The sequence below is a fragment of the Lepeophtheirus salmonis genome, chromosome 1 (assembly GCF_016086655.4).
Source record: "Lepeophtheirus salmonis chromosome 1, UVic_Lsal_1.4, whole genome shotgun sequence".
Classification (NCBI taxonomy): Eukaryota; Metazoa; Arthropoda; class Copepoda; order Siphonostomatoida; family Caligidae; genus Lepeophtheirus; species Lepeophtheirus salmonis.
Genome location: NC_052131.2, coordinates 8,233,920 through 8,249,484, shown reverse-complemented (window position 1 = coordinate 8,249,484; position 15,565 = coordinate 8,233,920). Strand labels below are relative to the sequence as shown.

At 33.6% G+C, this 15,565-nt stretch overlaps 1 protein-coding gene across 4 annotated transcripts; it reads left to right on the top strand.

The window, feature by feature from the left end:
- Positions 1-773: 773 nt before the first annotated feature.
- LOC121115896 (uncharacterized) lies at positions 774-7,985 on the top strand. Of its 4 annotated transcripts, none has more exons than XM_040710073.2 (7): positions 774-924; positions 975-1,160; positions 4,554-4,943; positions 5,007-5,232; positions 6,169-6,522; positions 6,805-7,134; positions 7,197-7,985. In XM_040710073.2, exons 3-7 carry the CDS (start codon positions 4,595-4,597, stop codon positions 7,912-7,914), a joined length of 1,977 nt encoding a protein of 658 aa, XP_040566007.1. In that variant the 5' UTR covers positions 774-924; positions 975-1,160; positions 4,554-4,594; the 3' UTR covers positions 7,915-7,985. The 4 variants fall into 4 exon arrangements, with proteins under 4 accessions (XP_040566007.1, XP_040566016.1, XP_071742745.1 ...); XM_040710082.2 differs by having other exon boundaries at positions 4,995-5,232; XM_071886644.1 differs by having other exon boundaries at positions 867-1,160.
- Positions 7,986-15,565: the final 7,580 nt, after the last annotated feature.

Here is a 15,565-nt window from a genome sequence, read left to right as displayed (position 1 = left end):
GGTGTCAAGGCCAAAAGGCTTTAGAAGCCTCTAAATCCTGAACTGGAGGACAAAAAAGGATCAAATTTTGGATTTTTGAGTTCTTTAACTAATATTCAAACATGCGCCAAGTTTGAAAATATTGAAGAGTGTGCTGTGAAAAATGTCCATTTTTGATTGTTTTCACTTGGAATTTACCCTTTTCTTTCTTTGTCAGAACTGGCCTTATTAGTTCTACTAAAAGGGTAAATTCAAGGAGGTTTCGTAGTTCGTTATGGTATAGTAACGGTCCAAAAAAATGTTGCTAAAGAACACAATATTGTAGAAATATTTGGTCTCACTTCACCACTTGGTTTATATGGCCTGTCTGATATACAAGAATGACAACAAGGATCCCTTCTATCCAATCAAACCTGACAGGGTTTTAAATTCTAAACATTAAGAGGAGATACGATTCCTATGTTAACTTTCGATTCTTGTTTTTTTACATACCGAAAAAGCTTCGAACTCTCAACTCGAGCTATGATTATTATTTATAAGCAATTTAATGATGATTCAGATACATTTTCAACAATTAGAATTTCATTACAACGTGACTTTCCTCCATATTATTCTGACATAAGTTCGTGTACTACCTTTGTTTGTCTTTTGTCTTGGTGGACGATGACAAATATCATTGTGAGTTCTTTCTCATTAGATAATTTACCTCTAGTAAATGAAAGGGAGATATGCTAAGCTGTATAACATATCTCTAAATAGTTTCTCAGCCAAAAAAAATAAAATAATGTTGTCGTGCAGTTTACTTATCTCACTACGACTGACTACTCACTATTTTTACCTACTCCCATTCTTACTCTTGCGACTACCCAAATACACACTCACCTATTAATGCAAAGAGATCTATGAATGTAGAATAGGGGACAGCTCTCTTATTTTTAGTTTCATGTGAGTTGAGCCGGAAAGTGTAGAAATACAATCATTAATATTTTGCTTAGTACTAGTGTGCATTCCAAGATGGAAATCCCTCATTGGTTCAATCGTGAAACCATTTTGATTAGTCTTGTGGTTCTCATTACCATGTGCTTTCACTATTTCTTTATTTCTCAAAGGATAGCGGATAAATACTAATCTAATCTCTAAAATACCAATCAATCCAACACAAATAAAACCCTGTCCATCAAGTAAGTTTTCAAATTTATTTTATTAACATAGTTAGTGAGTTAAGGCCCACGCTACAGGGGGTCATGATAGACACGGTTATTATTATCTATACAGTTATATCCGAATAAATGAAACTCCAATTTTTCATATGAAAAGTCGGTTAAATTCGAATCTTTCTTATATTCGAAGTACTAGGGTCGAAGATGAATTCCCCCACTCCCTCGTATTTTAAAAAAAAAACCTAAAATCTGTTCTAGAATGTATATTTATGATTTTTAATTTGACATTCCCTCTTATTTTTTTATTTTTTTTTCATGATGTAATCTACATTTGATACACATTTTTTCAAATAAATTATAGAAAAAAAACCTGTAATTTCTAATATTTGTATTTTAAATAAACAACTAAGTCATTGATAATCATTTGTTCTGAGGCTTACACGAAATAATTATTTCACTCAATCTCAATCATGGCCTCAATACGGCCTTTAAAGACGGAGCAGGACTTGATGAAGAGGTGTCTGGGCATGGATGTGAAGAGATCCTTGATGGCAGACACCAGGCTTTCCTTAATTGTGTGGGGACGTCTATTAGTGTGTGCCTCAAGGTAGACCAGATAAAATAATCCATAAGATTAAGATGGGGATTGTTGGGGCCCACTGGTTCATGTTCACAGTTCTCCTTTAGCTAGATGTATGACAGGGTGCATAGTCCTATTGATACGAGGAGATAACAGTTTGCTCAATCCCTTGCTGGTTTGTTCTTGATTAATTATTAATGAGACCCATAACTATGGCGTATCATCGTTCCTCCTCTGTTTCAACTGTATCTTTGGGAGGTCCACGTATATTTATTCCAATGTGACGAATGAATAAGACTTTCATTATACGGAATGAAATTTTTTTGTTTGTATATTACGCAGGATTTAAAAAAGTTGATAATACGACAACATTTCGTTGCAGGGTGATCCAAAGAGGGCAGAGGTTTCGTCTTCGAGCCCTGTATATATATAAAAAACACAATTTTTGGATTTGGAATCCAATACAACCAAATGATTACTATTAAAATGTAATATTTATTACATATATTCAGTATTATTTTTTTTTTTTTTAAGACACAGAAAAAACCATTAGTGCCAGCTCACGATTTGTACCTATATAAAATGAAAGATCCTCATGAGAATTCTTCATTTTGATTTTTCCATCAGACCCAGTAAGTCCTTTGAAGCTGATCCCAAAAAAGGGAAGAGAAACTAAATTTTATTGCAGATTTTTGCTTCATGTTTCTTCTATGCAAAGTATTTTATGTAGTGAAAATTGGTATTTGAGAGAATGTTGACCAGCTATAAGCGTATTATATCTGGATTTGACTGTATCATAGTTTCTCTTCTACACCATATCGATTTGGAAATTCATCTTAATTTACAAGATGATCTCATTTTCCGTATTATATTCCCCAAAACAATAAGGATTCTAAATTAAGATTTTGTCAATAAGTTTCTTTGGCTTGGTCAAATTTTGAAAAATAAGATTATAATGTATTTTTTTAAATTTGGGTATATATATATTTAATTTCATTTGATAATTCCATTTTATTTGAATATAGGGTCTTTGAATTTATAGTTTTAAATTATTTTTAGTTCCATGCGCACACAACTATTTTCTTGGCCCTTCCACTTTTTGAGTCGCTGTGTGGGCCCTGTGAGTTAATACAAAAGCAATCTTGAACAAAAATAAATACAATGATGAGTGTTTAATTAATTTTTTTTTACATCACCTTTATTGTGATCTTCCAACCTTAATCCTACAAAAATGAGCATAAAAAAAGGCCCATAATCAGTTGGTAACATTATTCTATTCTCCCCTACTTTAGAATTATTATTCAGGAGCTGTAAAAATTTATTCACAGCTTAAACTGAGATAATTTGAGTTTAGCCAATCGTCAACGTTCAGAATACTGATTAGGAGAAAAGAAGCAGACACATCCGCAGTGTTAATTGTTTGTGGCAGTGAAGTAAACCCCTACTACATACATGAGTATATTTTATGAACATATGTCGTGTGACCTTTAATTTCGCCGCGAACATTTTTGCCGCTGGTTATTTTAACTCCAGGAGATTTTTCCGCCGGCTTTTTACGCTTTTATACTATCGGTTCGAACATTACTATTGGATTTCGATCAGATGAATTATATAGCTAGGTGAAAAGGAAAAAAAAATGATGAAATAATTAGTACGAAATAATAAAAAAGAATAGTCAATGAGTTCTAGTACTATCTGAAGGAGCACAAGCTCTAATCACGCAACCTATTATAATGTAAAACCTCATTTATGATGGAAAATTCCACTTGGTTAACTCTTATGAACTTTATCAATTATAAAACTGTAATATTGGTCGTAGTTGTAATCTCATCACGCGGTATTTTAAGCACCTCTTACGTTTTGAGAGAATATTTGAACTCCCAAAAATGATGTATCGACTGAATGTATAAGTTACGATTCAAAATCAAAGGAAAACAGGGCTCACTATAAAATTCCTTAGTCAATTGTTGATAAATATCCTATCTATATAAATAATCTGATCGAGATACAACTGTAAAGTTGGAACTGGTAATATAAAAAAATTAATAGGCGGCGAATATGTCAAGCGGTAAAATCTCCTCGAGCCAAAATTACCAGCCACAAAATGTAAACAGTATTTTTACCAGCAGCGAAAATGTTTACTGCAAAATTACCCATACTTCGGTCAAATGTAAGTTGTATATCCGAATTTCTGGGCTGAGTTGTTGATCTATCCAAGAATTTTCACTATACTTCAAGGCCTTCATTTGATTGAAGAGGAAGTTAAAATTGACCCCAATCAAAAAATCCATCATTTTTAATCTTTTTATTGTTGTGACGATAAATTTTTGTTACTCTGATTTGCAATTTGCAGCGGTATCTCCAAAGGATTTATCATAATAATCCTTGTTGTTAGAAATGGGCGATTATAATTCGTGGATCGAAGAATACACACGTAATGCAGGCTTAATATTTAGAAAAATAATTCTAGCTTGTTTTTGTGTTGACAAGCCACATTTTATGAGCAAACAAAGTAGCTGTTGCATATAAATGAGCACTCATAAAGGCAGTCTATGATATCAAATGTGGCATGATTTGAATTTGTTATACGATCAGTGAATATAAATTCTAATAGTATTCTTAAAATGTATATTTACAATTTATTTCGTGTTGCTTGGCTCGATTCCATTAACAAATAAAAAATGACATGAACTTTTTTTATAGAAAGAAAGATACATTTTTCTACATATTTACAAAAATAGAAATAGACACATACTTTAATGTATGCAGTCCTAAGCTTATATCAGTACATTACACTAGAAATCATATATATAAAGATACATTATCCATCCTAGCAAATGAGGCTCTCATCAATAAATTCAGCCACTCTGACAATATGAGCGCCGTTAATGTTCTTCTTCCATGTGAGCTACCATCCTGGAAATCTATTCAAAATCGGCTTTGGGCCATTCAAAGTGGGAAGAATATATTCAAAGATAGAAAATATGTCAAAATACTAGCAGAAATTCGGGAAATATCGGACTTTACATTTGCAAATGATAAAAAAGCGCTCAAATCCTTTGAAGAATTAATACATGTTGTGGAAAAGAGATTTAACGACGCGGATCGTCAAAGATTTTTCGGACAAACCTTACCTTATATGGCTAGGTATGCCATGAGTCTCAAGGAATTGGCACCACGGAAAAAAAGGAAAAAGAAAAATGGAGGAGTGAACGGGTGTACCGGTGAGTTATTATTTGAATTTGTATCGATGAAAAACTTAACTACTGCAATAGTATTTTATTAAGAATCTGGAGGCCTGTGCTTTTCACTTTCAAAAACAAATGAAACGACTTCATTGGATCGAAGATTTGTAGCAAGTCTAGTAGCCAACGCCTTTTTCTCTACGTTTCCAAAAAGAGAAAAATTTCTTGGTTTAATGGTTTCCAATTTTAGATTTGAAAATTTGTTTCCTAACATTCGGCGATCTCTGACGGATGGTCTACGTTTTAAAAATCTTCTAAATTATTTTAGGTATTACAAACATATTTAATTTTTTTGTATCTACGAGGGAATATTCAATACAAATGAGAATGAACGTACAGAAGCCTGTCTACAAGGTTTAGAGAGAACTTTATATTTCATTATTTTCATTTTTCTCGATAACATTGTCAGAGAGTTCCACCCACCTGTAAAAAGCTGTATCATAGTGATGATTGACATCATTAAGGTCCCAGAAAGGACCCCTTTGGCCTTAGAGAACAAGAAGAAGTCCACTGAAACCAGACTATATAATACTAGAAACCTGTAATCGAAGGCTCAAGCGCACCCACTACTAATGTGGTAGAAGAAATTACTTCATTAACACTAAATAAGTTCAAAAAGCCATTGGTCGACCATTTGGCTTATTTTTAGGGGTGAAAAAAAAGTATTTTTTTAGATTTAAATAGTTAAACATATACCTATATAAAAGAAATCAGGCCTGATAAATTAATAAATCACAGTTTTTATTAAATTATTTAATTCCAATATCAAGCCTATCGTAGGCCTCTTTTTTAGGTATAGATATACATTCGACGATTTGAATCTAATTAATGTGTGGTTTTACCATAAAAATATGACAAATTATTTACTTATATTACGTCATTGTAGTAACTTTTGAGTTCTTTTTCCCCATTTGTAAAAGGTGCACTTGAACATTTCCTTTCAGGTTTCTAGTATTCTATGACCAAACTATCAATCAGATTGACTGGCCAGCAAGGAACTCCTATGGAAATTACGTTTTTATATGTACATCCTTTGGCACCGTGTTACAAGTATTAGTAATGTAGATTCAAACAAAGTGGTACCTATATCTCAGAAAATCTCAAAAATAAAAATCCCCGCAAACCTCGTAGTTTTACGTCAGCAGAGACATTTCTGTTGGATATTCCCTCGTATTTGTCTTTCATACCAATGTTTTTGTTTTAGTATCCTTGAAGCTGAAGATGCCTATGGATTTATCCATTTTACAAGACAATACGAGACGGCTCCATTGAGTACAGAAAAAATATTATCATCACATTCTGTACCACTCTGCTCTGTCTTTATAACAGACTCAGAAGAAATATTTAATTTAAGTACAAATTCGGAGGTTGTTGTGAGGGATGAGAAATTATGCTTGAAGTCATCCTCAGTTCTGCAACACCCAGAGGCATTGGCAGCTCTCTGTTTTTTGGATAAAATTGCTCCTGGAGAATCTCTAAAGATATCTGGTCTTCTTAGTACATCCTCAAATAATGATCAAGAGGATGTTAGAGACTCTTGGGATAACTGCCGTATCAGGTAAATTAGATTTATTATCAAGGTTGTACCTATATCGTTCTGGCGGTTCTATCGGTTCAGAGAAACTCAACCTGAGAGTGAAACCAGATAATATTGTACCTCACACCTCTATTTTGAACCGATTGCTGTAGCCAGATCCGAACTGTAACATCTGCTCCGAGAATAGGACCAGTTAAATAAAAGAATCAAGACCTTCTTAATTATTGTTTTCCTATATACCCTAATAATTATTGTTTTCCTATATACCCTAATAATTATTTACTACATAATTTTTCATTTCAGACTATTAGATACTGGTGAAGATATTTCAAAGAATCCGGAAAATTTGTTAAAGGAACTTAAGAGATACACTTATTGTTTGAAAGAGGATGAGGAAGAAACAGATATTCGCAAAATACGAAGCGAATCCTCAGTTCGAACGATAGATTTTTCATCCAAATCCTCTTTGATAGATGAACTTTTGGCATTTGACGAGAATAGATGTGGAAAAAAATCTGAGGTAAACAAAAGCAAAATTAAGAGGAATAAAAAGACTACTCAAAGAGCTACGTTTTCTGAAAGATTAAAAGCAGCACTTGAGCGAGGAAATACTCCAGACTCTCTCGCAAACGGGTATTAATAAGATTTTGATTTAAAGTTTGTATTGTATATGAATAAAATATTCGACTTCATAGGACACGCAATAGACAAACAAAAGATGTGATAAGTCAATCAACTCCTTCGTCTAAAGAAGATAGTGATGGATTTTTTCATGACGAACAAGACTCGATTGACGATGACTTCATGTCCGATTACAGTTTTGAGTATTTAGGAGAAAAATTTGACGTGGATGCAGATTATGAAGGGATATGCCGTAATCTTTTCAATGAGCATGTCAGTAATAATCGTGATGAACGTAAAGCTCTTCTACAAAGCCTTAGGAAATCCTCGCGTCGAAGAGCTCTAAGTGATAGCTATGAAAACGATGTATTAAAACTTGAAACAGAGGCAACCTTAGATTTTATCAAAGCTCCTAGGCGATTCAAAAGAACAAATAGTTTTATCCTTGATGAGAATATTTTGTCCAGACCCTCAATTCATCTTCCTCCCGATCAAAGCCAACAGAAAAATACATCTGAGTATGCTAAACCAATTTGGATCATTAATCCACCTGGTTCAGTCGATCCAAATCGATTTTTAATACAATGGATGTCTGTGAGTTTGGCACAGGTTCCACTGGTGATTTATCAAGTCTCAGAAGATTGTGAATCATTAAAGACGATTGAAAAAATTTGTGGCGTTATTGAAAATAGAGGATGGGGTACGAAAGAGTTAATGGAGTCATTGCATTCCTATTTTTCAGACTACAGTTTGGACATTTTTCAATATATTGACTTACTCACTGAGAAATAATTCATTCTTTATTTAATTTACGATATGTTTTTCTACTTTCATAAGAAATACAACATGAATTAATAATGATACTTTTATCTGAGTGTAATGTGTACCACATCACCAGTGATGTAATGTGGTGATTTGTTTTTTACCTGGTCTGTTTTTTTGGTTTGTTTTTTTTGGAATTGGTAATCTGATGAATGAATTTTCTTTTCCTTAGCCTTTGTCATTATTATTTAATTCCTGAGTAGTCCGGATCCTTTCCTAAACAGATTCAATTATATTAAAACCCTGATTTAATATTCTTGTGTGCTCATAAAAAAATGGAGGGTAACCCTGAGCATTTGTGGCGGAGTAATTCTAGCAAATGTCCTTGTTTATTTCCGTTTCTCCTTCCTTCCATGTCACAGCTGACTGTAACTGATCTAATGAAACGTCATGAGTATTATTATTTATCTTCTCCTTAACATTCTTCAAATTGTGAGGATTACCCTCTTGATTATCAATTTCTTTTTTTTAACATGTCCATTGTACACAGGATTTTCATCACTACACATCATGTATGCGTAAGCGTCAGAACTTTCTAAGCTAAATTGACGATACGTAAGAATGTGGAAATGGTTGAGAACTACGATTGAGAAATTATATTAAATAATATAGTAACGCGGAGAGACGACATATCTGCAGGCTGAAATTACCAGAGGTGGACACTTGGACTTGATTGTATATTATTTTAAAGACTTACGACTCAAGTTGATCACATAATCAGAGACTCAAAACTTGAATTGAAATAAAAAGATTATACTTGTGACTGAACTTAAACTCGGAATTCATTCCTATTCTTACAATGGATATAAAATACTTTTTAATGTTTCTTTTATTTTTGAGGACTTGAAGTGGACTAGAGAAAAACATTTCATGATTAGGAATTAGAGTATTAGGACTTTTTGGAGATTCCTACACTGTTTTGTATGTGACAATACCTGGATAAAGAGATTGATAAGATTGTATTCTCGTCGCCGGATTGATGAGGAGCCAAGAGCACGGGGAAGCACCGTGGGGAACTTGAAGAGAGAACGGAACAAGACGAAGGGGAATAATTATATTATTATAACTAAATATCGTACATTACAATAGACTACTTTACACACGAGATCAACATCAGCTTTACTAATATATTCAATAGTTTCTTGTCCGCCAATATATTTGAATTTTCAAAATAGGGATAAAACTGTATATATATTATAGAAATTGTGTCTGTGTGTGTCCATAATCGGTGCCCACACTTTTGGGGCTAGAAAGCTGAAATTTTGCATGGATGCCTCTTTTGAACCTTTTCTAGCTAAGATGGGGTTGCCAATTTTTCGGAAGGGGGGGGTAATATAAGGGGGGTTTATTCTATACCCAAACACAAAAATGGGTTTTTTAACCCAAGGAGACTAGATAAGGGGTTGAGTTATTTATCAAAAAGTAACTGGCGTCTCAAAAAACAAATATGCAGATTATTCCAAATCAAAAAAGTGTTGGGCAAAAAAAGAAATCAGTGAAGATTGGAGTTTCGTTTTTTCAGGTGCAAAAAATGACTTATCAAAGGAATGTTGGATTCGTAGATAAAGTAAAGTTTGAAAAAATTTGTCTGGAGATTTGTTTGCATATATTTGACACATAAAAGTTGATGTTTCATTGAAGAATATCTGTCATTTTCTGAATTGTTTGCTCTTTTTTTCATTTAACGTCAATTTCAATTTTTATGAAGAAATGTTCCAAAACTACGCATGTTGGACACAATACATGTGAGTATTTTTAATTTTTGGAACATTTCATTGCATAATTTATGCAATATCTGCAAAAATGAACCAGTTATCGAGAGATGTTTTTTGAAAGACATTATTCTCCATATCTTTATTGTTTTTACAAGTACGAAAAAAATCATGGAAGGTTTCTGTTCCTCTTTAAAAATAGTTTCTATAATTGTATTTTCTAATTTCGATTTGGCAATTTTTTGACAAAAATAAAAGATTCTCCTCTAGACATTTTTTTTTCCTTTTCATTTATATGTGTTTACTTCAAGTTTATAACAAACTTTTTTTAATTTATAATAATTCATTTTAAATAATATACAGCACTATATTACAATACTTGCCGTGCCGAAGAGGTCTAAACTTTAAGAAAAAATTAAATGGACTATTGTCCTTTGACCTAATAACGCCGGGTAACCCTTTACAAGCATTTAATAAATGCACCAATATCATGGAGGCTGCAAACGTTTACTTATTTTTAAATTAACACTCGCTAGGATTTTGACAACTTCAGAATATATTCAGAATATTCAGAACGTGGACTTAAAGAATTTAAAATAAAAATATGTACAAGTGAAAAACTCGAATTTGATTTTGTATTGTCTTTTATATCAAAAAAAAATTATAAAAATGGATATATTAATTATCACCATACAATGCTACTTGCAAAGAATAATATTTATAATCCGCCTAATCTTGAGGACGTAGTTCTTGTACCGGAGATTCTAGTGGGTAGCTCGATTAAATTTTAACCTTTCCAGAACCTCGGCTCAATCTTATCATTTATCTTGAGAAAAAGAATTTTACACTGTCTTTTGTTTCGAATTCTGTCAAAATTGTTAAAGTCTTGTCAAAAGTAGTCCAAAGGGCCCCAAGAAAAAAAAATTATAGTAAGGACCATAGATGAAAATAATAGTGTTGTGCGGATCCTTATTTATTTGATCCAGTCCAGTCTTAGGGCTGGTTGCGTTAGTACTAGAACTGATTTAAAAAAAAAAAAAAAAAAAAAAAAGTTGATTGACGACGTCATCAAGGACCGAACTATATAAGTTTTAGGTCTGATATGCAGGACTTAAAAAGACCGTACTGAGACTGAAGTAGACGGGACTCTAGTCTTCAGCCTTAAATGAGGACCGATGCAATACTAGAAAATAATACAACAATTATTATTGTAGCTGCTAAATGAATAAATGTGCTTTTATCTTCTAAAGCTGTTCTCATGATTCTTTCATTCATGAGGAGAGAACATATTATGCGAATACACATACATATTACCATTGGCAGGAATCACAGCAGCCCCACTTTTTTTGGTAGAAACGTATCATCCAGTAGTTTGAGCTACCATCAAACAGACTCCATAGACTCATACCGCAGTAGAGAGAGACAATTTCAACACTTTTTGGCTTTTGGATAATTTTATCAGCGTTAACTTGCTCGAACTCGCCAAAATTTAACACAGCATACCTACATATGTTTGCTATTGTTATAATATATTGAAAGGTTATACTAGACAATAGTTTTTCCACAAATTTCATTTGAATGCGACCAAAATATAATCCTCCGGACGTCCCTCAAATGAAATCTTATAATCTTCTTTAAAAAGCAGAAGGGTTCAGAATTAATTTTAATTTTATAATGTTCCAGGCAATGCCGGGTAAACATACTTTATCTCCATATAAAAAAGGGTCCAAAAATACATACTAACACCAACATGGTGCGAGAATAATTTTTAAAACTTTACGTTCTTTATTTTTTGTTTTATTTTAAGCAGAATAATTCTCAATTCATTTTAATGTTCCGGACAACGCCGAACAAACCTACTTTAGTAGTTATTAAAGTTTCAATTTACTGCACTTATTTGATTAATATGAGAAAATTATTTTGCACTTCTGTCTAGCACAAAAAAAAACCGCGTTCAATATTCAAAGATTTAAATAATATTAGAATCGGAGTAAATAAAAATAAAAGAAACTGAAAATTAACGCAGTTAATTTTGACAATATTAAGAATGTTTGGGAGGAGAGCAGCTTAGCTGCCATGACGCAGCTGCAGCTTTGAAATGAAGGAAATAAATACAAATCCTATAAGAGCCTCTCTGTATAATGGATCCTCTACAATCGTGATCGATGGCTGTGTAAGTGGGCCTATTCTTCTCAAAAGGAGCTGCAGGGAAGGATGTCCAACATCACCTTTGTTATTTATTGCCACAATTGAAGAATTTTGTATATCTGCGCTAAAGAGATAAAGGGGCTTTGGAATTTCCTTAGGCAATTCTAAACATTTACTTGACACCTATGCAGAAGATGTCACATTATTTGTGGAAGCCAACACTGAACCTGAGTTAGTTAGAAGAATTGAAGTCATTCTAAAGTCTTTTGAAAAATATTCCCAAAGGTCTGGCTTGATAATTAGTAAAAGTAAAACGGTTTTTCTCCCAGTAGGGATTTGGAAGCCACTCTCTTCGACAACAACTCTTTTAGATTGTAATGTCAAAAATAGGATTGAAATTTTAGGCATGGAATAGCAAAGACACGGTGAAACTTACACAAATTGGACAACACTGAGTAATTCGGTATATAAAAAAGTAAGAGAATTAAGGGGAATACAATCTCCTGACAAGAGTTGAATTGTATGGTCCTGGAATAGGTCCCCTGGTTTTATATAAAGCACATTATCTGCCTCTTTTAGCTGAGAAGGCAATTAATGAAGAAAATTCGTGGCTGAAGACCCTTTTTTATTCAAAGTACCTCCCTTCTCTCAAAAGACCAAACAAATTGATAGGATGAGGGCTAACTCTACTATCTTCTATGATTCCCAAGATATAACAGAAGATTTTTATTGACATAACGAATAATCCCCTCATTCAATGGAGAGTTACTGTATCAGGTACTCCTCTATACATACTTCTGATGATGGGTACTATTTTATCATACAGATCAGTCGAGAAAATCTCACTTTCATGGGGTACTGCACAACGTGTTTTATGGTATGGAACGCCAACGTATGAGTCGAACACTACCATAGATATAATTCATCAAAACGCAGCAAAGATACATTTTTTCAACAATAAAGAGGATCCGAGAAGCCTAGAAAGTATGGCTATAAATTTGTGAAGTGTAAATTTTGTTTTCCGCTTTTCAGGACTGCTAAAAACCCCATTCCTCCAACACCATGGCATTTGGAAATGTTATATTCGAGAGATTTTAAGAGTAATGTTATTGTGATATATGAAAATTTTAATAAAATTTTAGATCTCCCAAAATCTTGGGATAAAAAAATAAAAAGATCCTTACTATATATTTATGACGACAAAAAATTTACTGCGCAGTTTCAAATCTCGGCTGGTCTTATTTTTTATAATGCTCCATGTAAAGACTGTGGAAAAGCTTTTAATTCTTCCATTCATGCTTTCGTAGATTGTCCAAGTGTTCAAATTCTAAAAGTATTTATCTCCTTCAATATAAAGGACTAGATGACCAAGAATCAAAATTCACAAAAGCAAGACTGGAAAGGAGACTGCAGAGGTGCAAGAAAGTTCGTACGTGCACAAGGCAAATGGATCCACAGTAAAAATGTTCTCTGACGATAAGATTTTCAACGTGGACAAGGTCTACAACCGTCGTAACAACCGTTGGCTAGGGGGATCACCAGAGGAGGTCAAGGGGATGTTCCGTAGAAAACGTCCAGCCCAAACAATGGTCCTGGGGGTCGTGGCGTCCGACGACAAGAACAAGCCTCCCTCCTTTTTTAAGGTTGCAGAGAAAATTGGTCAGGAGGCCTACTACAAGGTGCTGAGGGTCACCATACTGCCATGGCTCAAGGTCACTTTCCCAGAGAACAACTATGTATAGACCCAAGATGACACCCTCACACACATGGACTAAATATCAGAAGTTCTGCGCCAACAACATGGCTGATTTTTGGCACAAGGACATGTGGCCACCATCTTCGCTGGATTTGAACCCGATGGACTTTGCTGTGTGGGGTACTTTGGAAAGGGAGATTAATCAGACATATCACCCAAACATAGACTCCCTGAAGGCCACCATTGTGAAGGAGTGGAACAATATGCCCGATAAGTTAATCATCAACTCCTACAAAGGCTTTCCGCCGCCGTGTGGAGCCTGTTATTGCTACAGAGGGCGGTGATATTGAGTGAATATGTTTGCAAAGATTGTGTCTCAAAGTTTTGTTAAAAAAATTTCAAAATTATTAATCAAAAAATAAAATTATTGACATTTTTCTAAAATCTGTCATTCAGTCCATTTTTTCCTGCCGAAGCCTGTACAACCAATTAACGTTCAAAAACACTGATTACAGGAAGTGAAGCCGAAAAATAGGCAGCTGATACCGAAATACACTATATATTTATGTGTCAGCGAGGTTACGTTGTGCCGCCGATATGTTAAAAAGAAGAAAATTAACTTGCTCTCTCTAATAGTTTTAAGAATATTGGGAGAAGAGCTCCTTGAATATCATGCCGTTTCATTATATTAGCTGCGAGCAGCTATAGATGAAGGTACATAATCACAAACTCTCCTCCCAGGAGCGTCCACAGGGAGGGGGATAAAGGGGATGTACCAACTTCCTAAAAATGTATTTTTTATCCTGGTTAAGAAAAAAATATCGTTTTGCAGGCTTGGAGATTGAACGGAAAATGAACAGAGTTCACGCTTTCCGTTCATTTTTGAACGAATGAACGATAAACAGGGGAAAAATAAACAATGTATTGAGGAAAAAATGAACGGCGTTCATTTTGTCATTCATTTGTATGGTTTCAAATTAATATTTCTTCAAAACATTACTACATTTTTTTTTCTTGATTATGGGTATAGTTATTATTATCTTTGAGGGCGCTTAAAATAAAATAAATATATTTAAAAAAATTTAAAAAAATAAAAGAATTTTATTAAAGACACGATGGTGAATGTATTCTGAAATCAAACACATTCATGGGGATTAGGCTGAGTCGTACTTTCCTTCTTTTTCTTTTTGAAAATCAAAAACCGGTAGGGTTTTTTTACAGTGCCTTTCCACGTAGATTTCAAAAATGTAATTTTCAAAAAGATAGAATAACCCTAAGCTACATCAATTCCAGTTTGAAAATTAGAGAATTTTCTATATTTCCCAGTGCTGCCTGCCTTTATGTAATTTATAGATATTCAAATATGAAGGAATTTTAATCATAACTTAACATTAAGTCAAGTAAGTTTACGATTTGATGGTACTATATTTAATTGTAGATATCAAAGTAATATATGAGATATGAGTTTGAGAAGAGGTGTAAAGTGGATTAGTGGAAAATCGACTTGACTAATGTGGAGATGGAAGCAATGGGCAGTGAACAGTCATTTATGGGTTGGATCAAGCAAGCGCATTTTCATTTTTTATTGAGCCTGGGAGTAATTATTTGTTCCACTTTATACGAGAGAAAGCAAACAAGGAAAAATCACACACTACAGAAATTACAAAGCTTATATTTAAATGGTTAAAGGAGAGGACTTTTGAAAAAAAAAAGTCATGGCCATCGGAGGGGACTCAACAAATGTGAGCACTGGTATAAATACTTGAGTTATACAAAAACTTGAATAGAAGTTTGGGAATAAACTGGTCTAGTTGATGTGTAGTCTGCATACTAATGAATTTCCTTTACATCGTCTAATTATTGTGCTTGATGGCCCAACTCTCTCAGATAATAGATTATCTGGATCAATAGGAAAGTTGCTTGACTCGGTTGCAGGCTTGTATATCAATTCAAACTTTTCCTGAAAATATATTGGCCCACTACTAGTCAAACTTTGTGATGAAGATCTGCTTGGTATTCTCGCAGTTTATGATCTTACATGCTTTGATAACTAGAAGGAGATAAT